Source organism: Antechinus flavipes, chromosome 4 (assembly GCF_016432865.1).
Source record: "Antechinus flavipes isolate AdamAnt ecotype Samford, QLD, Australia chromosome 4, AdamAnt_v2, whole genome shotgun sequence".
Lineage (NCBI taxonomy): Eukaryota > Metazoa > Chordata > Mammalia > Dasyuromorphia > Dasyuridae > Antechinus > Antechinus flavipes.
The window spans coordinates 444,911,677-444,939,514 of NC_067401.1; the positions used below are offsets into that span (position 1 = coordinate 444,911,677).

General features: G+C 40.0%; 1 protein-coding gene across 1 annotated transcript; it reads right to left on the reverse strand.

Annotated features, from left to right (window-relative positions):
- Positions 1-9,051: 9,051 nt before the first annotated feature.
- Positions 9,052-19,500, reverse strand: C4H1orf52 (chromosome 4 C1orf52 homolog). The gene is made up of 3 exons (XM_051999245.1): positions 19,114-19,500; positions 18,446-18,650; positions 9,052-9,550 (listed from the first exon to the last, which is right to left on the reverse strand). The coding sequence occupies exons 1-3, from the start codon at positions 19,396-19,398 to the stop codon at positions 9,480-9,482; spliced, it is 561 nt and encodes a 186-aa protein (XP_051855205.1). The 5' UTR covers positions 19,399-19,500; the 3' UTR covers positions 9,052-9,479.
- Positions 19,501-27,838: the final 8,338 nt, after the last annotated feature.

Consider the following 27,838-nt stretch of genomic DNA (forward strand, 5'->3'; position numbering starts at 1 on the left):
AACCAGTGGGATTCTGTACTTTGTGTAGCTTCTCTAGGGTGTTCAACTATTACATCTGCTATCAAGTCTTATAAAAAGTAAGCTACTGAATGGCTCTTTTCAACAATGAGGTAGTTCAGAGCACTTCCAATGGTTTTGTGATCAAGAGAGCCATCTACACCAGAGGGATGACTGTGGGAACTGAGGGTGGACCACCACATAGCATTCTCACTCTTTTTGTCGTTGTTTGCTTGTGTTTTATTTTCTTTCTCATTTTTTCTTTTTGATTTGATTTTTCTTGTGCAGCATGATCATTGTATAAATATGTTTACATATATTGGATTTAACATATATTTTTACCATGTTTAATATATCTTGGATGACTTGCTATCTCGGGGAAGGAATGGGAAGAATGGGGGGTGGGGATTGGAACACAAGGTTTTACAAGGGTTAATGTTGAAAAATTATCCATGCATATTTTTTGAAAAATTAAAAAACTTTAATTTAAAAAAAAGTAAGTTCAGGGCAACTAGGTGGTGCAGTGGATAGAGCACCAGCCCTGAAGTCAGAAGGCCCTGAGTTCAAATCTGACCTTAGATACTTAATACTTCCTGGCTGTGTGACCCTGGACAAGTCACTTAACCCCAGTTGCCTCAGCAAAAGTAAAAGCAAAAAAAAAAAAAAAAAAAAAAGATAAGTTCCTGGAAGAAGGAGACATCTCAGTTTGTGAGGAAGACTTCATTAAAGGGGACCATGGACCCTTTAACGAAATTCCATTGGTTCAGATCTTTGCCTTAGTGATTTTTCTTGTAGATTGGGCAATTATAATCCCTCTTCCTCCTCCTTTCAGGATTCCTAAATTCCTTCAAAGTGCAGCTCAGGGGCCATAATCTCCAGGAGGCCTTTCCCCGTATCCCTCCCAGTCACTACATAACTTCATTTTGTATTTGTTTTGTTTTGCTTAATAGCAAATGTAATATTTCTTCCTAGAAAATGTGAGTACTTTGAGGGCGATGGCTGTTTAATTTTTGTCATTGTATTGCCAGTGTAGATAGTATACTGGCACATAGTAGGTGGTTTAACTCAGGTTTGTCAGATTAAATTATCCCATAGTAAGAATCTCTTTGAAAAGAAACTCCCCAAGCGAAATGTATGAAGAGATTCCCTCCTAATCAACATAGCCCGATCTTGGAGCTTTTATGCACCAACTCTGCCATGGGTGCTGTTCAAATACTGATCCTCTCTGGAGATGAAACAAATCTGTTATTCACTTTGTGGTTACAGACCAGACTGTAATGTTCCAACAAGGGCTTTGAACAGTCGAAAAACCCAATTAGACCGCCCGTTCCTAGAAAAACAAGATGGAGGGCGGGCAGAGGCGGCTCCAGGGGGATGGAGAGCATAAGGCAGAGATGAACATGGGCTCCAGAGACAATGAGCTGGCTGTATGGAGGCTGCCCCAGCTGCAAGTGGTTAAGGAATTGGCTTTCTGCTAAAAAAAGAAGAGCTGTTTGTTCTCGCTGGAGAGGGGAACGGAGAAGAGCCAACAAAGATGGAGTATCCCAACATCTGTATAACAGACCAAAAGAAGAGCAGGGATTATTTTTTTTACACTATGTGAAAAATGAATCTTTGTTTCCCTTTCCATGCTTTTTTTGAACAATAATAACTGACACCCAAAGGCCAATTTACTTATGTTTTTGTATATGATCCCTCATGTCCCACCTATGAGTTAGGGTTAGTTATTATATTATAGAAGAGGAATGGGAAGATCAGTAAACTTAAGTGGCTCACGGAAGGTCTGGGCAGAGGGCATAAGCACTGGGCTCAAGGAGGCTCAACTCTGAAATATGGGCTCGGAGCTCTTAGCAGTGATTGCTCTGTGGATCAGTCCCCTCATCTGTCAAAATGTCAGCTGCCTGGAGAGTCCCTTCCAAGGCCCCCTGATAGAGTCAATCAGCAAGCATTTACTTATCAGACCCACACTGTGCGTGACCACTCCAGGCAGGCGGTGACAGTCCCTGTCTCCAAGGAACTTCTCTCTCAGAGGAAACGAAACAATCTGTTCATAGACAAATACAGAGGAAGGAGGAGGGAGGGCCACGATTGGAATGACTGCCTAACAAAAGCAGAGGAGCTTTTTGGGAGGGGAGGCCCCAGTAATTGTGTAAATAAACACCTCACACAGGAGGCAAGTTGGGGCAAAGATGCAGCCAGTAAGAGCCCACTCTCTGTCCACTCTTCCAGGTACGTTATTCCAAAGGGAATAACAGGAGAAGTTCCATTAAAGGAGAAAGTTCCAGTTGTGTAGGATTAGAATGGCATGGCAGAAAGAAGCGCAATGCTGTTTGCACTCAAGTTCAAATTCTATCTTTGGCACTTGGAGCAGTTACTGGTACCCACTGGGCCTCAGTTTCCTAATCTGTAAAAAGAAGGGATAGTCTAGAGATTATAGGAAAGTGAAGTAGCAAAGGGGATAAAAGGCTGCACCAGGGGGTCAGGAAAACTGGAGTTCCAATCTGGTCTCAGATACTCTGGGGGTGAACTTGGACAAGTCAATGGAATTTATGATAGCACTCACTAAACATCTGCATCCCAGCTCAAGGGTTTACTTCTTGGATAATCTTGTTCAAGCTTCTTAACGTCCCCGTGCCTCAGTTTCCCCATCTGTAAAATGGCGTTTGTAATAGCACCCACCAAACATCTGTATCCCACCTCAGGGAGTTACTTCTTGGGGGTTTACTTCTTGGGTAATCTTTTTCAAGCTTCTTAACGTCCCCGTGCCTCAGTTTCCCCATCTGTAAAATGAAAGGGTCGGCTTACATGGACTCTGGGTCTCCTCCACCTTTGGCTCTGTGCTCTCATGAGCTACACAAGGAGTCTTTTTGGTGTGAACAGCAGGGACTCTTTAGGAGAGAAGGTGAACGACTCACCCTCGGCCAGAAACCCTGGAAGGGTCCTCTGCCCATCTGGTGAAGGGTCTGGGGTAGCTCAGAATGAGAGGGGTGGCTGGCAGCCATTCCTAGGACGCTCCTCTGCCTCTTACTGGGCAGATGCACCTCAGAGCGCACAGAGGGGTAGAACAATTGTGGGCTGTTTGGAGGTCTCTGCCACCCCCTGCTGGCGGGCCCAGAAAATTTCCAGGCCACCTGTTCTTGCCGGCGACCCTGTGTCTTGAGGGGAAATCTCTCCCTGGAGAAAGAAGGAGCTGGGCCCAAAGTCAGAGAAGAGCCGGAGGCCGAGCTGGATCTCTGGAAGATTCAGTCCCAGCGAGCAGAGCAAGGGCAGAGAGCCCCAGCAGACGTCCCAGGAAGGGAGGACGGCTGTCCCGGATGTCAGGGGAATGGAGACCCTGAGCATCCTCCAGCCCTGTCTCTGGCGGGCCGGCCTTTGAAACTACACGAAGAGAAGCCAGCTGCAGGTTCCAGGGCCCATCCTGATGTTGCGCTGGCCTCTCAAACTCAACATTCCCTCTCCCCGAAATCTGTTCTTCCTTCCGACTTTCCTCATGCATGCAGCCTCCTGTTTGTGACTGGCTCTCCTGGGGTTATGAGAGGCCGTGTGCTGCCGTGGTAAGAATAAGAATAAAAATAATAACATCCTTAAAGGCCCGTCCGTTATGTAGCAAAGTGGGGAAACGTTAACAAGGGCACTCTACATTATGTCAGCTGGGAAGGCCCGTGAGGAACCTTGGACCTCTGGTGAATTGGATCATGGTGATAATTAGCGATTGGGTTAGCGTCCCCCAAGAGCCACCGAAATGGATGAAGCTTGAAATCATCACAATCAATCAGCTTGATGTGAAGGACTGAAGCTTTGATTTCTGTGATATCAAGAAGGCAAGATAAACGCGACCCAACATAAGCAAGGATATCCTACCCTTAAGAAATGCTTTATTGCAAATAACTGTTTGGACATGTACACATATATTGTATCTAAGTTACACCTTAACATAGTTAACATGTATTGGTCAACCTGCCATCTTGGGGAGGGGGTTGGGGGGAAGGAGGGGAAAAGTTGGAACAGAAGGATTTCCAACTGTCAATGCTGAAAAATTACCCATGCATATATCTTGTAAATAAAAAGCTATAATTATAAAAACATTAGCCCTAAAAAAAATGCAGGAGTTCATCAAAAACAAAAACAAAACAAAAGAAGAAATGCTTTATTACAGATAGTTCTGGCCACTAAATTAAGCTAAAGATGAGTTTGCTTGGAATAGGCTGAAAATGTGAATGCTTTCATTACGTGACAATATCATAGCAAAAATGAAAACAAATTGTATCAATAAGAAGCAAGGACTTTTTACCATCTTTTGTCAATAGTATCCTCAGCCCTAAGTCATACAACAGTATACAAAGCAATTGTAAGATATAACTTTATCAGGACTCATTTCCAAAATATATAGAGAATTGATTCTAATTTATATGAAATCAAGCCATTCTCCAATTGATAAATGGTCAAAGGATATAAAGACAATTCTCAGATGAAGAAATTGAAACTATTTCTAGCCACATGAAAATTTGCTCCAAGTCATTATTAATCAGAGAAATACAAATTAAGACAACTCTGAGATACCACTACACACCTGTCAGATTGGCTAGAATGACAGGGAAAGATAATGGGGAATGTTGGAGGGGATGTGGGAAAACTGGGACACTGATACATTGTTGGTGGAACACATCCAGCCATTCTGGAGAGCAATTTGGAACTATACTCAAAAAGTTATCAGACTGTGCATACCCTTTGATTCAGCAGTGTTTCTACTGGGCTTATACCCCAAAGAGATACTAAAGAAGGGAAAGGGACCTGTATGTACAAGAATGTTTGTGGCAGCCCTGTTTGTAGTGGCTAGAAACTGGAAAATGAATGGATGCCCATCAATTGGAGAATGGCTGAATAAATTGTGGCATATGAATATTATGGAATATTATTGTTCAGTAAGAAATGACCAGGAGGATGATTTCAGAAAGGCCTGGAGAGACTTACAGGAACTGAGGCTGAGTGAAACGAGCAGGACCAGGAGATCATTATATACTTCAACAACAATACTATATGATGACCAATTCTGATGGACGTGGCCCTCAACAATGAGATGAACCAAACCAGTTCCAATAGAGTAGTAATGAACTGAACTAGCTACACCCAGCGAAAGAACTCTGGGAGATGACTATGAACCACTACATAGAATTCCCAATCCCTCTATTTTTGTCTGCCTCCTTTTTTGATTTCCTTCACAGGCTAATAGTACATTGTTTCAAAGTCCAATTCTTTTTGTACAGCAAAATAACTGTATGGGCACGATATTGTATCTAACTTACACTTTAACATATTTAGCACATATTGGTCAACCTGCCATCTAGGGGAGGGAGTGGGAGGAAGGAAGGGAAAAATTGGAACAAAAGGCTTTGCAATTGTCAATGCTGAAAAATTACCCATGCATATATCTTGTAAATAAAAAGCTATAATAAAAAAAGAAATAACTTTATCCTTAAACTTGAATTAGATGAAATAAAACATGGAATTATGGTATTGCTAAAATCTGAAGAGGAAAGTTGAATTTGTGATCATTGAAAAAGACAAACCTTCATTTAATGTAAACCCCTAAATTCTACTTCTAAATGAAATTAGTAACTTTATTATTTATAAAGATAAAACACATTTATTATTTATAAATAATATAAAATAAAATATTAAAAAAAATTCGAAAGCAAGTAAATAAATAAATAATGAACTCGAATGACTTTAATGATTTTAAAAGGAAATAGACCTAGTTAGGTTGGAATTTCAAAAAAGCTCTGAGTTCTATGCTTTAAATCTTTAAATGCTTTAAAGGCGACCAATTATGAAAAATTGGAATTCAATTGAATATGAATTCCAAAAAATTGGAACTCAATATGAAAAAGTGGAACTCAAAAAAGCTAGCATTGGCTATAAATATCAGAAAACATTCTCCCATAATTTTTGACAGATTTAAGTCCTAAACTGAGATGTTGATATTATCACTATCAATAGAAACACCGGAGTCAATAGCAATAGATTTTCAGAACATGAATTTGGTTTTATTTATGTTGACTTTCAAGTACTGGTGGGATTCCCTGGTACAACTATGCAACTGGCAGTCAGAACTAATAGGACAGAAATTCAAGAGAAAAATAAGACTGTATATGTAAGAATGAACATTGCTCCCATTTTTATGTAGGTGTTTGAGCTACCTGGAAAAAGATGAACATCTTTTTTTTTTTTTTTTAAGAGATGCTCATGGAATGAGATCCTATTATAACAGAATCTCTTCTATAATTGATTTGTCAAATAATCATCTGCCTTCTGCTCAAACGTTTCTCCAGACTCTCTTCCTCCCAAAATGATCCATGTATGTCATTTTTAACCAACTATTGCTAATTAGTCATTAATCATCTATGTGGTTGGAAATATGATGGCAGAGTAGTAGGAAGAAGTAGCTGAAGTCTTATCTCATAGGTCCTCCAAATAGATCTAGAAAATGTACCAGTTTAGGTCCTGATTGGGAAATCCAAGAAAATTTCAGTGCCACTTGGAAGGAGGGGTTCACTACTCCGTTGTGGGCCACAGGCTCAGGGTGGAAGGAGAAGGGCACCTGGCTGAGATGGTGTGCCAGGTTAAGAAGCCATCACAGGCCCCAGGCCGTGGAGCAAGGAGAAAGTTCAGAAGCAGACAACCACTGTGTGGTTCTCACTCTAGGAGCAGAGGAAGGTCTCGAGCCTAATCTGAAACCTTCAGAGCAATGCAAGACTGAAGGGAAACCTGCTGTTCTGTCCTTCTGAGTCAGCAGCAGTTTACTGCAACTCCAAATGGAGTAAACTTATTGCCTAGACCTGAACCCAGGTCAGGAACTTGCAGAGCTCATACCAGGGGCCAGCCATCACTTTGCTCTGTATCAGACCATTATGGGAACACTGAAAACTTGTAGGTGTTCAGTCTGAGTTGTCACTGAGATCTTGGCTAATACAATACTCAATTAATGGAAGAAACAGCAGGACCAGTCCATATATTCCCTCCAGAAATATCCAGAAACTGGCCCTAAGGCCAGTAAGTTAGAAGGACATATAAAAAGTTGTTATGGTGAGAGGGGTGCTCATAACACAAATCAAGCAGAAAATGACACCAAAATATTGATAAAGAAGGCCTCAAAGAAAAACACAGCTCGAGCACAATTTCAGCTAGAAATTCCTAAGAGACAAAGCAAGAGTTTGAATTTTTTTTTTAAAGTTTTACAAATGAGAACACTAGAGGGAAAAAAAAAACTGGAAAGAAAATAATAGCTTTGTAATACAGATATGGGAAGCGAATTTATAGCTTGGGATAAAGAGGTACAAAACCTTGCCCAAGCAACAAATCCTTGAAAACTAGACTGGATCAAATAGAAGATAAAAATTCCATAAGACAACAACAACAACAAAAAAAACCAAAGTCAAAAAAAGACTGGAAAAATGTAAAAATGTCATAGAAAAATAAAGTAACCTACAAAACACTGAGAGCTAATTTAAGAATCATCGGATTGCCTGAAAGCTATGACTAAAAATAAAGAGCTTGGTCATCCATATTTTAAGAAATCTTAAAAGAAAACTAGCTAGATCTATTAGAACCAAAGAGCAAAGTGGAATTTTTAAAAACAGTCTACCATTTATATCTCCTTAAAGAACTTCAAAATGAAAACTCCCTGGAACATTATAGTCAAAATCAAGAGCTTACAGGTCAAAGAAAAAATACTGCAGTTAGAAAGAATTCAAGTGCTGAGGATTAAAAGTCAAGAACAAAAGTGATTTTGCAGACACTGCTATAAAGGAGTAGAGAGCTTAGAATATGATATTGCAAAAGACAAAGAATATAGGCTTATGACCAATAATAATGTATCTAACAAAACAGTAAAATGTTACAGGGGAGAAAATGGACCTTTAATGAAATAGAAAATTTCCAAGCATTCCTGATGAAAAGACCAGTACTATAAAGACACTTTGAAGTACAAACACAGGAGTCAAGAGAAACATAAAAAGATAAGCTTATAAGTGAATAATCATAAGGAACTAAATGATTTAAATTTTCTCATGGGAGATATATCTATTTCCCCTGAGAATCTTTTCATGGATTCTAGAGTGACTCCAATTAGAGGATTTGGGAATGGTTCTGGTATGTTTTGATGATTTTAACAGTAGAATGGAAAGGGAGGGAAAGAATACACTAGGCAGGGGGTGGGAGAGGAAGGATGAGGAAAATTAGCTTACATAATCAGGATTTACAAATAGAAATCTATGAAAAAAAAGAGGAAGGTATAAAGAGAAACACTTGAATCCCACTCTTATCTAAACTGGGCTAAGGAGAGAAAAACACACACCTGAATTTCACTGATCAGTCATTCTAATCATATCCCACTCTCAGTGACCCCATTTAGGGTTTTCTTGTAAATGGAGTGATTAGTATTCGGTAAAACAAACTGTACTGAAGTACAAAAATATCGATAGGAGCTTTTTGGGGTGGCAAATGATTAGAACTTAAACCCTTAGGTTTCTAAATTGTTTAGTTGTTGTCCTTTGTTCTCTAAGAGAACCATAATGACACCACTTACGATAAGAGTTCAGTTACAGCCTGTCTGACTGGGGCTGATCAGACCAAGGTGAACTCAGAATGCTCTGCCACAGGTTGGTCACAAATAGTGACAATATTGTAAAGACAAACAACTTTGAAAGAATTAGGAACTTTTATCAATACAATGTCCAGCCACAATTCCAGGGGACTCAGGATGAAATTCATCCCCTAATAGTGACAGACTGAGATATACCTCTTTATGAATATGGCTAATATAGAAATGTGGTAAATTCTGGGAATATAAAGACAAAAATGAAACACTCCCTGTTCTTAAGGAACTTTTCCTACCTCATCTAAAATCATACAGTGCTCTTCATACAGGTGTCTAATAAATGTCTGTTGAACTGAACTAAACATTTCTGTGGACAGCACCATAGAAACTGGACATTGATGGCAGCCACCAACTTGAATTTTGTCAGTTATGAATTTAAAATGAGGTAATGATGCTAATAATATTGAATAAGTAATTTTATTTTCATGATCTATTTACACTGTACAAACATTTTGGAAAAGCACCTCATCAGTTCACAGTACACATACAATATATTTACTTTTAAAATACACTTTGTTAGAAAAGATTCCAAAAAACAATGGCAGGTCAACAAATGATAAAATTCTTGGAGCAAACCACTAATTTTGTGAGGGCCCTGGTGTTTCCACCAAGAATGATAATTTTCACAATCACAAAGTCACAATATTTGCAATAATTATGAGTTTTTAATGAAACTTTAATTCTTCAGTGGAAAAGTTTCTGATGCCGGACTAACTTGTGTGCTTTCCAAAAGGGAAGATGCTTTATGGAAATTTAAATGTCCCAACACTGTCTGGATTACGAACAGCACATTGCTCACTCCACTGTTCAGGGTACACATTCTCTCTTACTTTTTCTTTTTTCCTTGTTCAGTTTCCACTTTACGTTTTTTTGAAGTAGGTTCATCTTTTTCATCATCTTTAAAAAAGAAAATTGTTTTGATTAGTAATTGTGAATATATATAGTTCACACCAGAAATTCCATTACTATTCCCCTACATATTCATGACTACAGTGGCTAAATTACCTCCCAAAGCTAATTTGCAAAAACTGAAAACATGTTCCTTTACTAAGTAAAATATGAAAACAAGGAAACCTTTCATTTGAAGTATTTTAAGCACCCAGAGTAAATTATTTATAACAGTGTAATTTTAAGGTCATTGCCAGGAAATTAAAAAGCTTTCTACCCTTTCCCCCATCTTAGCTTATAGTTAACTTACATAACATTATACAATATGCATTTGCAGGACAGTAGAGTGATCAGGATGACTATTTACAATAATAAGATACTCTTTACTTAACCATTAGTCATCTAGAGCTGGAAGGAGCTTTTCTAGTACAGCCCCTTTCATTCTACTGTTGATGAAGAGACAGGAAGTGCCTTGCCTAACTAAGAGAACAAGATTTGAACTCAGGTCTCCCAATTCTAAATTCAAGTCCTTTCCCCCATTATACTAGATACTTCTTCAAGGATATTCTTCTCCAAGGATCACTGATCTACAGTTGGAAGGGACCTCAGAGGCGCTCAGTCCAGATGACGAATCAGAGACATAGAAACATATAAAGATCCAATTCAGGCCACACAGGCAGAAACAGGATTTGAATCTTGACCCACTGAGTCAGCCTTCTTTTCTTTGTACTGTGCTGCCCTTGTAACTTTAAATGAAACATTCTTTAATTTAACTTGTTCTTCTATTCATAATAAAAATATAAAATCGAGGGAACAAACCACTTTATACTTTGGGTTCAGAGTGAGTGACTCACAATTAGGAGTTGATGCACAATCAATCCACAGCATACTTTGTTCCTGGTACTGAGCTAAGTAGTGCTGGGCCTCCTGACTTCAAATCTGGCTGTGTGACTTGGGCAAGTCACTGAACTCTGTTTGCCTCAGTTTCCTCAGCTGTAAAATGGACTGAAGAAGGAAATGGCAAACCATGCCAGTGTCTGTGCCAAGAGAAAACCCCAAATGGGGTCACAAAGGGTTGGATAAGAGTGAAACAACTGAATGACAACTATTTGCATTGCTCATATCATGACATTTTCCCTTCTCTAGAGAATATACAGTGACAGAATGTGTTCCCAACATATAATTATCACTCTAAAAAGTCACTTCCGTGCAGCCAAGTTTCCATGATCAGCTTCTAAGCTAAGTGCTGTAGGGCCCACCAGTTACTTGATGTTTTTCCTGGTCCATCTCATTTTTGTGCCTCTGTACCATACCCAAATGGGCTTCTCCTCTTTGCCCCTTAGTTTCCCAGCTTCTTTCAAGACTCATATCAAATGTGACCTTCTGCAGAAGGCCTTTCCTGGTGTCCTGCCCTCCCCCCACAGCCCTGGCTGCTCCACTCCATAAGGAATCCTCCCCCACCTCCCACTCTGAGATTAGCTTCCATCTACTGTCTCTCTATTTTTTATATACTTCTCTCATTAGGATGTAAGCTCCTGGAGGGATTATTTTTGCCTTTCTTTGTAATCCTAATGCTTAACACAGTTCCTGGCACATAATGCGTGTTTAATAAATCATGTTAAGTAACTGACAGGAATTCTCTCCAATTGACATCTTAATTATTTATGATGCCAATTTTGTTTAATTATTTAAATCTTGCAGCCTTTTCTCAAATCTTAATCCTTCGTTTTCTGAAGCCCCTGGGTTGACTCTTCTTAGGTACTCCTCCTTTCACGATTCAGCTTTTGTGACAGTGTTCTCCCTCTCTGGCTCCACCGTTTATCCAATCACTCCTCAGTTTCCCCTTCCTCTTATCCCCTAACGTATATGCTTCAAGTGCACATTGTCCTAAGACCTTTTTCTCTCTAAAAGCTCTCTTTTGATTCCAAATATTGATATAATTTTAAGGATTATCTCTGTACAGATTAAGCACTAAGCAATCATTAGCCTTAGTTCCAGTTTCACACTTCCAGGTGCTGTTAGAAATGTCCACTTGGATATTCCAAGAATAAACATGTCAAAAAAGGAACTCAACACCTTCTCTTGTAACTTTGCCCCTCCTCCCAGCTTCCCTATTACTGTTGATGGAATCACCAAGAACTCGGTCATGTTTCCACTTAGGTACCAAGTCTTTAGTCCTCCCATCACAGTGGCCATTCTACCTCAAAGCCACCAACCCAAGATTCAAGGTCTCAACATCACTTTCCCATTGGAAAAATCTACATCGATCTGGAAGCACCCATTCTTTCCCATTCCAATCTAATCTCCACATCAATTATCATCCTAATACACAAATCCCTTCATGTGTCACTTGTGTTCAAATAGTGATTCTATATTGCATCTGAGATAAAACAAAACAAAGAACCCACAAAATTCTTCAGCCTAGCATGTAAGTCCCCTCTATCATCAGGCTCTAAACCTACTTTTCTAACCTCACTGCTCCCTTCCAGCCAAACTAGATTACCTGCTATTCCTCACATTGGGCATGGGCATCCTAACAGGCCCTCATACATGGCTAGAATGCATGTCCTCATCTCTGTGTTAAAATCCCTCTCTTCCTTCAGGATTCTTTCTGGTACTGTCTCCTTTGTAATGACTTTCTAGTTGGGGATGGGGAAGAAATATATTTGGAAATGAATGTGATAAAAAAAAAAAAAAAGGCATCAATTTTTAAAAAGAAAATGGGCAAATCTGGACAAAATGTTGGTTTAAATAAAAAGATGATGAATTCCCCTTTAGAAAGAGTTTAGCATGTCAATAGGCCCTCCAGGCAGAGATATCCAGTGGAAAGCTGATGATGAAGAACTAAAGAGAGAGTTTAGACCAGAAAATAGAGATCTGGCAGTCAGATTCTACAACTAAGTAAGTGGGAAGAGTTCCAAGACAAAATGCTTTGTGAGGACCAAAAGGAGAAGAATTATTGACTGCAGACTTCCATTGACTTGAACAGCTTCAAGGAAAAGAGTTAGGTTTTAAAGAAATGAGAGGGAGGGACTTAATTCCAGGGATCAAAATGAGTAAAAGTATAAAGACAAGAGCACAAAACATGAGAGAAAAGAAGAGAGGGGTTCAATTTGGATGTAAAATTGAAGAAATAAAGAGTAATAGTATATAAGATTAGAAACAGACATCTTAGTACCCAACAGTGGAGGGTCTTGAATGCAAACCATAGGAGTTTAAACTTAACCTAACTGGCAATAGGGAGCTACAGAAAAATTTCTGAGCAAGAGAAATAACATGAAAAGACCTTTCAGAAAGTTTATTACTGCAACAGTTTTGAGATGGATAGCATGAAGTTAGAAGTCCTATTAAGAGACTACTAGAGTAGTAGGTGGATGATATTGAGGAATTGACTAAAGTTGTAATAGTGGAAATAGAAGAGAATTTAAAAAGTAACACAGTATAGTGAAAATAACATATAAAGGAGAATTCCAGTCTTTTACCAGCTATGTGACCTTGCAAAAATTCTTTGTCTTCTCTGAGTTTCAGATTTCTCATACATAAAGTGGAAGGATTAGACTAACCAGATTCTAAACTGTTTTTTTGACAACTGTTCCACTACTCAGACTACTTATTTATTAGGGAAATATTTGATCTTATATCTGCATTAGCACATATATCATGAAGATCAGACTTCATTAGAGTATCTGTTGTAAAGATTTTTTTTCCCTTAGTTGATCATTTCCCATCTTATCTTAGTTGCATTTATTTTATTGTTGCAAAACCTTTTCAATTTCATGTAATGGAGATTATCAGCTTTTCATTTTTACATTTTCCTAATAGCTCTATAAGGTAAATATTATCACCTCTATTTTTAAAGTGGGAAAAATATGACCCAACATAATAAACTGATTCATTCATCTAGATAATGAGAGAGTTTGTTTTTAAATCAGCCTTATCTACTCAGATTTCTATTAGAGGCAAAATAAAGTGAGAAAGGTAATTGCAAGGTAATAAGTTGTATATTTTTAGATTATACATGAAAATCCAATATTTTGTTGATACATAGAATATCAAAAAATGTGTTCAGCCTATATAGACCAATCTGTAAATCTATTTCAATTCAGATGACTACTATTTCTTGAGGAACAATTCAAAAACCCTGCTCTATTGATGTTGCATCAATCATCCTCTTCCTGTTGGAAGGTCAAATTCTTTTCAATTCAGAAACTCAATAATAAGATTTATTGAGTTACTGCTACCTAGTCAAAGTCAACAAGCAATTGCTTAAATTTGTAGCTCCTAAAGAAAGAAAAGTGAAAATCAAAAATTGATTCTATTTGCTATTATGGGATACTATAAACGTTCTGATCCAAGGAAAGTGGGATTCAAATCTAATTCTAATTCTAGTAAAAATCAACTACTAACTACTCAGCGGACAGATTAAAAAGCAGCCATATTTTTAGAGTGGACTTCACCTTGACAGGCAGGCTGCAAGCTTTGCTTCCCAGCTGATCAAGAGCAGTGGTCATATTCTTGGGCTCATCTTCCCTTACAAAGGCTGTTCACATCAACTATCTATGAAATCTAGTTCTTGGACCATCCCTCTTGACCTCTCTTTACCCTCCATCCATCCTATAGCTCTTTTTCATCTTCACAGCAACCTCTTCCCACACTACACTTCCTTGCTTCTCCAGGCCATTAACTCTTCTCGGGCCTTGATTCTGTGCCTTCAAAAGCTTTCTCCTACTGTTAATCAGGCCAATTTGACACTATCTTCTCCCCTTGAGTTGCCTGACACTTGCATTCTTCCCCAAACCGCAGGTTGGGGGTTCTTCCACCATCAGCATTCTTTGCTCCTGCTCCTGCTACTAATACCAATGAAGGAAATCACACAACATTGCCACCGCAGGCTCCTCCCTTTGCAAGCCTTTTACCTTTCTCTGCCTGACTCACCAACCTGCTCTCCTCAGTGTCTCTCCCAAACTCTTTTTCTCCTAAGCCACCTGGCCCAAGGATACTGCCAAATACTTCACAGAAACAAAGTCGAGGTCCTCCTGTCCAAGTTCTTTCTTTCCTTCCATTCCACACTTCAGCATCACCCTGACATTATTCCTTTGCTCTAGTCTCAAATATCAATCTCTCTACTTATGCCTCTCATCTCCTCTTAGAATCTGCCCCATGATCATTCCCTCTCTGGACATCTCTCATGAAAGCTGATCTGCCCCACCCTACACCCAGCACTCCAGGTCTGCCCATGACCCCCGAGTTCTTGGATAGTGAGAATTCACTCTTATCTACTCAACCTCGGACCCCTCTTGATATACTCTGCCCATGTTCCTGCCACATCGCCAATAGAGAAGATATTTCCTCCTCATTCAGCCTTTTAGAATACCTAGGTTCCCTCTAATCTCTGCTCAAGTGCTGTACCAATCAAAAAATAAGCACTGATTAAGTATCAAGCATCGTATGCAATCCTGGAGATACCAAGACAGAAATGAAACTGTTTCTGCCCTCAAGAAGCTTATATTCTTTTTTCTCTATATTTTAAATTTTTTACTTTTTATTGTGAACATAATCAGCAGCAGAAAAACATTTTAATAAACAAAAAGAATAAGAAAGAAGATTGCATAAGAAACTTTGAATAACTTTGGCTTAAGAAGACTAATGACATGTAATTGCCAGCACAAAATGGAGAGAAGAATAGTGAAGAATTAGAGATACCAAATGAAACAAACATTCACATAGCAAAAGTGCCGATTTCTTTTGTTTGTGCACATGCATGTTCATATGTTTGTGTATGTAGAATAATATACATGTTTCTATAAAAATATATTAATGTAATGTACATATATATCTCTCTATACCAGTAGAAGTATGTGCATACATATTATGTATCAGAACCCTTAAATGTAAACATGTTTTCCCAATTTATTGCTTCCCTTCTAATCTTGTCTGCATTAGTTTTGTTTGTACAAAGTCTTTTTAAAATAATATAATCAAAATTAAATATTTGGTGTTTAATAATGAGTTTCAGTTCTTATTTGGTCACAAATTCCTCCTTCTGCACAGATCTGAGAGGTAAACTATCCTTTGTTCTTCTAATTTGTTTATAATTTCATTCTTTATGTCTAAATCATGAACCCATTTCAACCTTATCTTGGTATATGGTGTTAGGTGTGGGTCAATGCCTAGTTTCTGTCATACTAGTTTCCAATTTTCTCAGCACTTTCTGTCAAATAGTGAGTTCTTCTCCCAAAAGCTGGGGTCTTTGGGTTTCAAACATATATGTATTATGAGTACGTTTTGACCTGTGTTCATATAGGTGTATGCATACTCACTAAAACCTGGTAAGATATCTTAAGATTTACAGGTAAGATAAGAAGCTTATATTCTAACAGTAGAGATAAATATGTACATCTGTAAGTAAAATATATAAAGTAATGTTGTGGAGAGAAGGTGCTACTAGCTAGAAGAAAAGATTCAGGAAAGGCTTAAAATAGAAAATCACACTTGAACTGGATTTTGAAGGAAACTAGGTAGTTTAAGTGGTAAAGACATGGAAAAAGTGCATTGTGGGCACAGCAGGCAGCCAGTGCAAACACAGAGTCAAGAGACAGTTAGGAATGAAAAACCAGTTGAATGAAAAAAGGGAAATAACATATTAGGCTAGAAAAGTATGGCTTGATCCCCTCATCACCACTTCTAAGTAACCTTATCCCAGAAATGACATACTCTGAATATGTTTTGTGTTTAATTTTCTATCTCCAATTGAATCTAAATTCTTTGAGATATGGCCTCTTTCCTTTTATCGTGGCATTGCAGATGTTTGACACAGGGTCTGGCATCTGGAACTAGTGCTGGAAAAAACCTCAGATGTCTTCAAGTTCAGCTCCTTCACTTTACAAATTAAGACACTGTGGCCCAATAAAGTTAAATAACTTGCCCCAGTTATTTAAGGTCACACAGGAAGGAAGTATCAAGAGGCAAGATTTGATTTTAAGTCCTCATACTTTGAAGTCAGTGTTCTTTCCAAAACACAGAGAGATTTGGAAAGACTTGTATGAAGTGATGCAAAGTGAAATTGTGCTTCATTCATTAACAAAGTCTATTTCTTTAATCATATAATAATATCTCCTCCATTGCCATTCTCCTCTATGGATCACTCTCACATCTTCCTGTTGATTCCAGGAAAACATATGAATGCCTAAAAATATGTACATGTTATGTACCTCAAACAAAATGTAAGCATCTTCAGAGTAGAGACAGTTTCATTTTTTTTATTTGCATCCCCAGTGTGTAAATAGTACCAGGCACACAGTAGGGACCTAATATTTGTTGATTTAACTACAGATCCATTACCAGACTCATGGAAGACCTGAGTTCAAATCCAGTCTCATATATTTACTAGCTGTATGATCCATGGCAAATCATTAACCTGTTTGCCTGAGTTTCCACATATGTAAAACAGGAATAAATAACAATAACCCTTCCAGGGTTGTTGTGGGAAGAAAATGAAATATTTGTAAAGTGCTTTGCAAATCTTCAAGTGCTATGTAAGTGTAGTTATTCAGAAACTAATTTTTTTAGGACTAATAGTTAATCTTATGAAAAATCTTTATACTGATTAAATAGAACTCTCCTGTTTTTGTCTGTTCTTGTAGGAAGCACGGAGTTCTGAATTTCTCAAGAATGCAGAAGAATGATAAAGAGGAAAAAGGTACAATTTTCCCAGCTATCTGCCTGCAGCATATTGAAAGCCCCCAATTGGGAGAAATCCAACTTTCTGGTCTTTCTTTTGATATAATTCAGGCCATCTCTGGCCTCAGAACTACAGCCTTTTATTATAAAACCTCAGGCTTAGAACCTTTATTATAGAGATAGAGCTGCTTCCCAGCAGTTTCCAAGAGATCAGACTCCACAGGCTCTGCTTATCCTACAGGGCATTTTATAATTTTTAAAAGAACAAGACATTGTAGCTATATAAATAGCCCACTTCAGCTAAACTCTTTACATTTCTATGGAGATTGTCCATTTGTCAAAAGTGTTTCTCAATGTACTGAGCGTCAATTATTCATGTGCCTTGGATGTTCTCAGGAAAATAGAAAGCAGGCTAGAATATGAAAGAGGGAGACAGGTTGTCTCAGTTGCCTCCTTTTAATATCGACCTATAGGAATGACGAGAACAAAGGAAGTCCTTCATTTCAAAATGGCTTGAGATCTGGTTTAAAAAATAATGAAAGTTTTTCTCAGTCTAGGATAGATGCTATTGTCACTATCTTCCTGTTACTATTTGGAGTGATGCTCAGCTAAGTTCACTTTTTCCCCCTATCCTAATCTTAGTACAACTGCTTTAATGTAAAAAGGTGGCTTTAGTTTTTCACAGTTGCAATCACAAGGAAAGAATAAATAATTGTGTCACTTTAATTATAGAACATCTCTTTATCTATGGAAGAGATCATAATGACCCCTAACAGTGCCCTTGGACTTCAGCCCATCACTTTAATATCAGCTCAATGTAAATCTCATATTGCAAAACGCCAAAATCTGAAGACTATCATAAATCACTCGGAGAAGCCAAAGACAGAAGCGCTTGTGGCACCCAGGAATGGTGCCGATTTGGGAATCAGATCTTGGGTTTGGGATTCAGATCTGTGGTTCAGAGCTTGACTCCGCTCTTTACTTTGGACTTCAGGTTCCTCCTCGGTAAACTGGGAGAGGTTGTTCCAAGCGATTTCCAAGCTGCCTTTCAGTCCAACAATGGGCTTACCTCCCATTCATTCCGCGCGCAAACTACACGCGGTGGAAGTTGTGGCTCCTAGAACCCGGCGCTCGCGAGCGGCATCGGATCCCCCTCTTTCTCCCGGTCGGAAGCGCGAGTTTCCTCGTCTTCCTCACAACCCTGCCTCCCCCCCCACCCCGTACCTGACTCCAGAGTCTCCTCTCCTTCAGGCAGTAACTTCACTTTTTGAGCATTCTGGGGGGCATCGTCCCCGTTGTCCTCGTACATGCTGGACCACTTGATGGCCATGTCCAGTTCGGGAGGAGGCGGTGGCTTCTTCTCTTTGACTCCGTACGACTCGGGGGGCGGCACGGCGTTGTTCTTCCAGGCTCGGAACTCCTTGGGGGGCTGTGGAGCAAAGTCACCGGGGTGAGAGCGGCTCTCGGAACCCCCTCCTCCACCCCAGTGTCCCCCGGAACCCCTGAATGGCGCCGGAGGCGCTCCAGAAATCGCGCTTCGGGGATACTCACAAACCAGCGCTAACCCTCCCCGAGACTTCGGGATTCAAGAAGCCCTGAGTGTTCGAGTTAGGGGACATTGGCGATGTCAAGGACCTCCCCCATCAGGGGACCCCAACTCTCAAGATGACTCTGGGGAAAGGGCAACGAGTCAAGCCAGAGACCCCAGAAGGATGGGGAGTCTTGGGAAAGAGCGCTGGGTTTGCAGCTCAACTCTGTCCCTCCTCCCCAGGTGACCCCAGCCTCAGTTTCCTCCCTGCTGCTAGGGGAGGTCTGGGGTTAGCCTCGGTTTTACCCTCCACAGAATGGGTTTGGTGTTCGGTGAGCTGGGTCCGCCAACCTGGGCTTCTCACCTCTTCGGGCGCCTTCCGGACATGCCGCTCCCAGTCAATCTGCTTGTTAAGCGGGTTGTAGAGGAAAGCCGGCCGGGACACGCTCCGGAACAGCTCGTCCGGCTTGGGCAGCCGCATCCCCCCTGCCGCGCCGCCCCCCGTGGCCGGCTTGGCCGGCTCCCTGGTCACTCGGCCCGTCTCCTCCGGCTCGCTGTCCTCTGAAGACGAGGACGACGACGACCCGGAGTTGCTACTGCCGCCGTAGGCAGCAAAGTAGCCCAGTGGGTCCTTCTCCTCAGCGGCCATGGCGGTATGCGAGAGCCCGGCTAGGATCCCGCCGCGATCTCGAACCGGATCCGCCTCCTCTTCTTCAGCTCCCTCTCCGGGAGGCGTAAAGCCGGAAGTGGCCGAGCTGGAGCGGCCCCGCCCGCCCGGTGAGGCCCCCGATTGCAGGGAGCCCGAGAAGCCCCGCCCTCCGGGAAAGGGGCTAAAGCGGGAAGGCCCCGCCCATCAACTGGGGGAAGCCCTGCCCCTGGTACCTCCCACTCCAGAGAAGCCCCACCCCCATGGGAAGTGAGAAAGTAGGAAACCCTGCCCCTTCGGTGGGAAGAGCCACACAACTGAAGAAGCCTCACCTCTTCAGACTGCCCAGGGCCGGAAGTTCCGTCCCTTATGGAGAGAGAAAGAAAGAGACAGAGAGTGAGATAAGAGACAGACGGCCCAGTCAGGAGAAGCCCCGCCCCCTGAGGAGGTGTGTTCGTGTGTGGGGAAGGGGAGGCCGAACTGGATAGCCCCGCCTTTTGGAGGGCGGGATGACTCTCAACAGGTTAAGCCTCGTCCCCGCCGATACTTTGATCCCACCTCTTAGGTGGGAGGAACCCCTGCTCTTAAAATCGCTCCCTGGAGAGGGGCAGAGTAGCCTGGGGAACTAGGAAGAGCAGTTAGGTAGCGGAGTAGATGGAATACTGGGCTTGAAGTCAGGAAGATTCTTTTTCATTTCAAATCCAGCCTCAGACACTTAATTAGCTTTGTGACCCGGGCGAGTCACTTATTCCTGTCTGCCTCGGTTTCCTCGTCTGTAAAATAAGCTGAAAAATGGAAACGGCAAACGGTCCTCCAAAATCCCCAAAGGGGTCAGGACCTAAAGGATTCAGCAACAGGGTTGGAGGCCCCGCCCCCAGCGGAGTTGCCTCCTAATTTGGAGAGGAAACCCCGCCTCCAGAATGCCCGGGTCTCTCCCCCTGGTGGAGAAACCTCGCTGTCTCAGGTCCACGAAGCCAAGGCAAGCCTTCTTTCTTGGGAGGGAGAAGAGGCTGAACTGATAGAGGGCCGCCCCAGGGGGCGGGCTCCCAGGGTCCGGAGAGCCCCTCCCCTAACAGGAGGTGTGGTCTAATGGAAACCCCGCCCCCCAGAGGAGTGTTTCTGGAGGAGTAACCTCGCTCCCTCAGATCTAGCAAACTAAGGCAATCCTTCCTGGAGAGGGAGAAGAGGCTGAGCTGATTAAAGAAGCACCGCCCCAGGGGGCGGGGTCCCAAGTCCGGGAAGCTTCGTCCCTGGGACGGAGGTGGGGCTTCAGGAAAGCCCAGCCTTCTCCAAAGGCGGCGGACTCGTACCTTTCACTAGGTTCTAGTCAGTGAGTCCCTGGCCTTTGACCCTCCGATGCTGGCCAGACTTCTCTGCGTCCCGGAACCGGGCCGCGTTTTGGAAGCCCAGGAAGGATTATTCCCCGAGCTGTGGAACTGACCGGTTTTGTGGGAAGTGGACTGTGCCGGCATGCCATAAGAGCTTAATAAATGCGTAGTGCTTCGTAGCTTGTTTGTCTTTGGGCGCCCCCTTCTGCGGCGTTAGGCTTCCTCTCTAAGGCCCTCTACTCTTATGCTGAGTGTTTTCACTTAATCAATTGCATCTCTTCCTCCTTCTCCCCAAATTTACCCCCTCTTTCCCTCTCCTCTCCCCTCCCCCCCCCATTCCTGGAGAGGCAGTGGGACATAACGGAAACAGCCTGGGTTCAAATCCTGACTCTGTTACTTAGTACCAGTATCACTTGACCTCCCACTCTCCTCTTCCCTAAATGCCACGGTCCTCTCCCCTTCTACATCTATGGCCCTTAGGCAGCTTCGTTCCGGACGCGGTCCTGGACGACCAGGTAGATACATAGGTTTTGAAACAGCAAGTCTCGGGTCAGGAACACGAGGTTCCGATTCTGAAAGGTGGCCCTGGGCACACCTACCTCTACATGCCTCACAAAACCTCCCAGGCACTGGTTCAAAGGCCAGAGACGATCTGCTCTGAGCGCTGATGCTGTTGTGTGCATCGTTGGACCATTTTAGCAGCCTAACTAGGGCTTGTCTCTGGAGGCTCCAATCTACTTTCACAGAATTCAGAGTGTAAAAGCATGGTAATACTAATCCGGCCTCACCCGGTGCTCCGGACTCTTCAGCGGTTTATAGCACAAAATACTAATTCCTTATCAAGGGATTTCAAATCTTCCACAGTTTGGACACTAATCTACCAGTCTGGCAGTATTTCATGGGTCCTTTTTATAAACATTTCATTCTATAGACAAAATTGACTATTAGTCATCCTTCTCCCCTTTCATCCCTATAGTTACCAAATGATATCTATTTGAACAGCAGTCCCATGTGAATGCTTATTTAAATCCTTCTCTTCCATTCAAATCCCAGCTCAGGTGTAAACGTCTTGAATTCTTGGTAAATTCTTCTAGACTGAATTTCATTTCACAACTGTTAATGCTCCCTTCTAAATTCTATTAGAGTACTCACTATCTGCCTTTCCTATATCAAATTCCGTCAGTTATATTTTCGAGAATGGAGTGACAGTGGGTTGAGGAAAGACCCATTCTAAGGCCACTCCAATCTTTATAATTAGGGGCAATTCATCAAATCTCTCAGGGTCCCCTCTACTGCTCATCCTCATTTATCTGTAACTTACAATCTTTAGAAATGGAGCTTATTTCTATAACAGAGTTCCTCACATAAATGAAGACACAGGTCTAGACACCCTTCCTCAAAGGACAAAACAAACATGTAAATATCCCTTATTAAAGCCTGTCATTTATCATATATGTATCCTTAATATCAAAGATTTGGAAAAGTGGAAAAATTAGCCGAGTGGTAACCAACAAGAGCCAGAGCAAATGCAATCATATTTGTAGGCATTGAATAGCAGAGGTGGCCAATGGTAGGAAGAGCAGCTTGGCTAGAATGGAAAATATGACAGGAGGTTGAAGGTCAATTTGGATTTTGGATATAGCCAGTTAACAGCCTTAAATGCTAAATTGAGGAATGACAATGATTTGCTATTACTTCTTCTCAAATCTTTTTCATATAAGTATTTAAAAAATTAATCAGTCCCTCCTACTACTCCAGTTAAACAAACAAAAAAAAAAAGATTCCAAATCCTCAATATATAACTAGTTCAGCAAAAAAACCTAATCCACCCCAAAACCAAAACCCCACCAAACTCGATATTAGCCATGGGGGAAAAAAAGATCAAATTCATCTTTTTGTTACCCCAAGGCATTTAATTTTATTTTTAGGGGGGAGGCAATTAAGATTAAGTGAATTGGCCAAGGTCACAAAGACTGTCTGAAGCCCAGTTTGAACTGGGGTCCTCCTGACTCCAGGGCTTGTGTTCTATTCATTGCATAACCTCGATGTCCCTCATTCATTTGTATTTGTGGTTAATTATTTCATTGATTAAAATTCTAAGGTTCTTTCAGTGTTTTTCTATAAAAATTTATTTTATAAATCGGTTCTGTTCACTATGCTCTGTCAATTCATAAGTTTTTTTAGTTGATTTTGAAATTGTCCATTTAGCGTTATAACAATTTTCAATTTCAATCATATAGCACAACTTACTTGCTCATTCACCAAATGGACACCACTTTTAGTTTTTAATTTTTCATTACCACAAAAAGAGATGCTTTATTTTTGCATATACAACTCCTTTTCTTCTGATATTTTTGGAGTATGGGCCTAGTAATGGCTTAGCTGGGTCAAAGAGGATGCAGGATAGTAATTCAAGGTATAATTTTACAAATTATTCACAGAATAGCTGGAGCAATTCAAAATCCTGTCAACATTTATGTACTGTTTTCCCAACATTCTGGTATTTTCCTTTTCTCATCTTTGCCTGAGTGTGAGATAGAATTTCAAAGAAGCTTAATTTGCATTTCTCTAATTTAATGAATTGTTTTTTCTCTTATGATTGATAGTTTAGATTTCTTCCTTTGAAAACTCTTTGTTCACCCACACCTAACATCACATACCAAAATAAGGTCAAAATGGGTTCATGACTTAGACATAAAGAGTGATTTTATAAGCAAATTAGGAGAACATAGGATAGTTTACCTCTCAGATCTGTGGAGAAGGAATTTGTGTCCAAAGAACTGGAATTCATAATTGAACACCAAATAGATAATTTTGATTATATTAAGTTAAAATGTTTTTATACAAACAAAACTAATGCAGAGAAGATCAGAAGAGAAGCAATAAACTGGGAAAATATTTTTACATTTAAGGGTTCTGATAAAGGGCTCATTTCTAAAATAGAGAATTGACTCAAATTTATAAGAATTCAAGCCATTCTCCAATTGATAAATGATCAAAAGATATGAACAATGTTCAGATGAAGAAATTAAAACCACTTCTAGTCATATGAAATAGGTGCTCTAAATCACTATTAATCAGAGAAATGCAAATTAAGACAACTCTGAAATACCACTACACACTTCTCAGATTGGCTAAGATGACAGGAAAAGATAATGCAGAATGTTGGAGGGGATGTGGGAAAACTGGGGCAATTATACATTGTTGGTGGAACTGTGAATGCATCTAGCCATTCTGGAGAGCAATTTGGAATTATGCTTAAAAAGTTATCAAACTGTGCAGTGTTTCTACTAGACTTATATCCCAAAGAGCTTTTAAAGGAGGGAACGGGACCCACATGTACAAAAATATTTGTGGCGGCCCTTTTTGTAGTGTTAAGAAACTGGAAACTTGAGTGGATGCCTGTTGGAATCTTTACAAACTGCTAACTAATTAGAGTTGATCTAATCTTACAAGAAGATGTTTTGGGCAGAACCTGAAACAAGGTACTAAGTAGAACTAATTAGTACAATGCTTGTGTTTGCACCTTTACTCATTGGAGTTCACAAGTATGCCAGCTTCACAAAGTAAACTTTGTAACTTTGGGAATTCACACCTCCCTTAAAGCTCTTAGGGCCAGAGAGCACTATGGGAGAAAACCCATAATCCCTCTCTCTCGTATCCCACAATTCATCCCTCTTGTATAAAAGAAACAGACGGAGGCTCTCGGTCAGATTTCAGCGGAATTACGCCAGAAACCCTCTCTCCGAGGCAAGGCAAGAGAGAATATATTTTCCACTTGGCTGGCTGGTCGCAGAAGAGAGTTCAGCTGGACTCTGGAGCACTCTGGTGCAGATAGAGAGCACTTTGAGAGATTTCACCAGAATGACATGAAGAGTGGAGCTGGCTGGAGGCTAAAGAAAGCAGAGGCAGAGGTTGAAGGACAAAACCTTTGGATTTGGCGACATTTGGAGGGAGCTCTTGGAACCAAGCAGAGAGATAGACCTCTAAGCTAACCGGGCTAGAAGAAAAAGATCACCACAGATGCCCATCAGTTGGAGAATGGCTGAATAAATTATGGTATATGAATGTTATGGAATATTATTATTCTATAAGAAATGACCAACAGGATGATTTCAGAGCCCCCTGGAGAGACTTACAGGAACTGATGCTAAGTGCAATGAGCAAAACCAGATCATTATACACAGCAACAAGAAGACTATACAATGATCAATTCTGATGGATGTGGCCCTTTCCAACAATGAGATGATTGATGCCAGTTCCAATGATCTTGTGATGAAGAGAACCATCTACACCCAGAAAGATGTCTATGGAAACTGAATGTGGATCACAACATAACATTCTCACTCTATTTGATGTTGTTCACTTGAATTGTTTTCTTACTCATTTTCTTTCCTTTTTGATCTGATTTTTCTTGTGCAGCAAAAGAATTGTATAAATGTTTATACATATTAAAACATTTTAACATATATAACATATATTGGATTGCTTGCCATCTAGAGAAGGGGGAAAGAATTTGAAACACAAGGCTATGCAAGAGTCAATCTTGAAAAATTATCCATGCATGTTTTAAAAATAGTTTAAAAAAAAATTTCCTTGTTCATATCCTTTGACCATTTATCTACTCAGAAATGGCTTACTCTTATAAATTTGTTAAATATATAGATATGTGCATATAAACCTTGAAATAGCTTTATTGAAGTACTATGTTGTAAAGACCCCACTTAACCCCTCCCCTAATTTTTATATTAGATCTGTTCATGTAAACTTATAAAATTTCATGTAATTGTCCATTATATCATTTCCTTTCACTTTAGTCATGAACTATCTTCTTACCCATAGATCGGAAAGGTTAATTTCTCCATTGCTTTTATAATTTCTGATGTTTATCATATATCCATTTGGATACCCTTGGTATAGGATTCCTATCTTAAACTGGGGAATGATGAAGCCATATGAAAACAACTGAGCTGGCATTCCATTCTGTGCTGATTTTACAGAAAATGTTCAAATGATGAATTTTACAAGAACAGCTGTGTTCTAGATACTTGGGCAGGCATTCATCACTCAGAAGTGAAGTTCTAGTCTCAAAAAGTGAGTACTTTTCCCAGAAGCTGGAGTCTTTGGGTTAATCAAACACTAAATTAGTAGTCACTGACTGCTGTGTCTTGAGACCCTAAATTATTCCACGGATCTACCACTCAATTTCTTAGCCAGTATCAAATGATTTTAATGACCACCACTTTATAATACAGGAAGTCCTATTCTCAGTTGCTTTTTTCTAGGACTTTGTAAAAGGCTGAAACTCTGAGTTGATGCACTGGAATAGGACAACCAAGCACTTAAGGCTAATTACCAATTGGACAATACTTTATTAGCATATGTTTGGAAAATGGCCCTTCCCAGTACTCTGTGCTGGCTCAGTCTTTTGATGTATACAGAGAATTGTAGGAGGGATTAGGGGGTGGAGTAAGACAAGCCAGAGTCACTTTGAAGGTAGAAGGGAGGTTGTGGAGATCCTGCATCCATCCCCTTCACCTCTATCCCTTAAGACCAAGGGATCTTATCCTTGCTTATCCTGACTCCAGCTAATTCTAAGGCATCCAGAGTGCTAACTCGGTCTTCAAAAGACTTAACTTCAAAATCTGCTGTGTGTTTCATTATTGGTTTGATGCAAGGCAATGGTAAAGCATACACATCACTTGAAGGTGAAAAACTTTAGAAAAGTATTTATTAAAACATAATTACATAGAGTTGTAAAATAATATTCTCTTCAGACTTTAGTCATGAAATATTTGAGGAAAGTGACATTCAGACTTAATGCAGCAAAGTGATTTTCATATTTATTAAATATACTTTTGCCTTCAGAAATATATCATCACTGAATTATACTGATATTACATATGCTTCAAATTCTTACATTCAATGTCTTTTATGCTATTCATTTCATATTTCTGACTTCTAGTTACATTTTGACCTGATGAAAATTGTTAAAGAAAACACAAGAAAGATCAAAAAGGCACTTGTTTAACTTTGGATAACCTTATTTGACTAACTTGAAAATGTGCGGCACTTTATATTGGAAATAGCTATCTTTTCAGGAATACAAACGATCTTATTAAAAACTAAAAGATAATCTGCAAAAATTTCACTAAAAACTGACACCTTTCAAAAGAACAAAAATCCTTAACTCCGGAAGTCAACCAAATTGAAGTCAATGATTGGCTCTGCCCGAGGTCCAGCCAAGGCACGTTTCAGAAGAGGGCCAAATCACACACACACAAATTCATAAATTCTCAGAAAGTATCCTGTGGCATGTATGAATTTAAACTTAAATCTACAGTATTGTTCCAGTGACACAATGACAATGAGGTATTTAGAATGATCGTTAGACACCTCTTTGATTAGGAACTTCCCACTTAATTGAGCTTTAACTTAAACACTGAACATTAAACATTTAGTATATTAAATATCTTAAGAGATTTGAGATCTTCCCCAAAATTTGAATCTACATGGCTGTTTTTTCAATGTAGTTAAATTTCACAGTATGATTAGTGCAAATATATAACCGTGAATATTTTGAAAATGTGGGACATAATTCATTAATTTGCAGGTAACTCAGGAAAATTAAAAATAAACTAGTTTTTTTTTTTCCCCCTTCAGTAATAAAGCTCCATTATGACAAATATACTAGGGTACTAGAAAAATATAATCAATTTCTACATTATAAGCTTAATGAAAAATGTTTTTGTGTAGCAACACCATTTAAAAATTTAATATTTACATGATTTGGTATAGATACAAATAATTTCTCTGAATACATTTAAATAAGTGGATACAGATTTCATTTAAAAGCATGTTTTTCTAAAATTTCTGCTCCCTCTGCTGGGGACAGGAAACATAAATCAGTCAGTTTTCTAGTTTTTACACATTAAGAAAATTGGGCCTCATAATATTGAGGAACCCAAATAATTCTGTTCATTCTCTCACACTAAATTTGTGCCCAAATGAATACTTTTGCTAACGATACGTGATGAACAAATGCTGTTTCCAAATCTTCCCAGGTCAAGAGAGTACATGAGAACTTAAGCACAAGAACCTTCCTGTGACTTTGA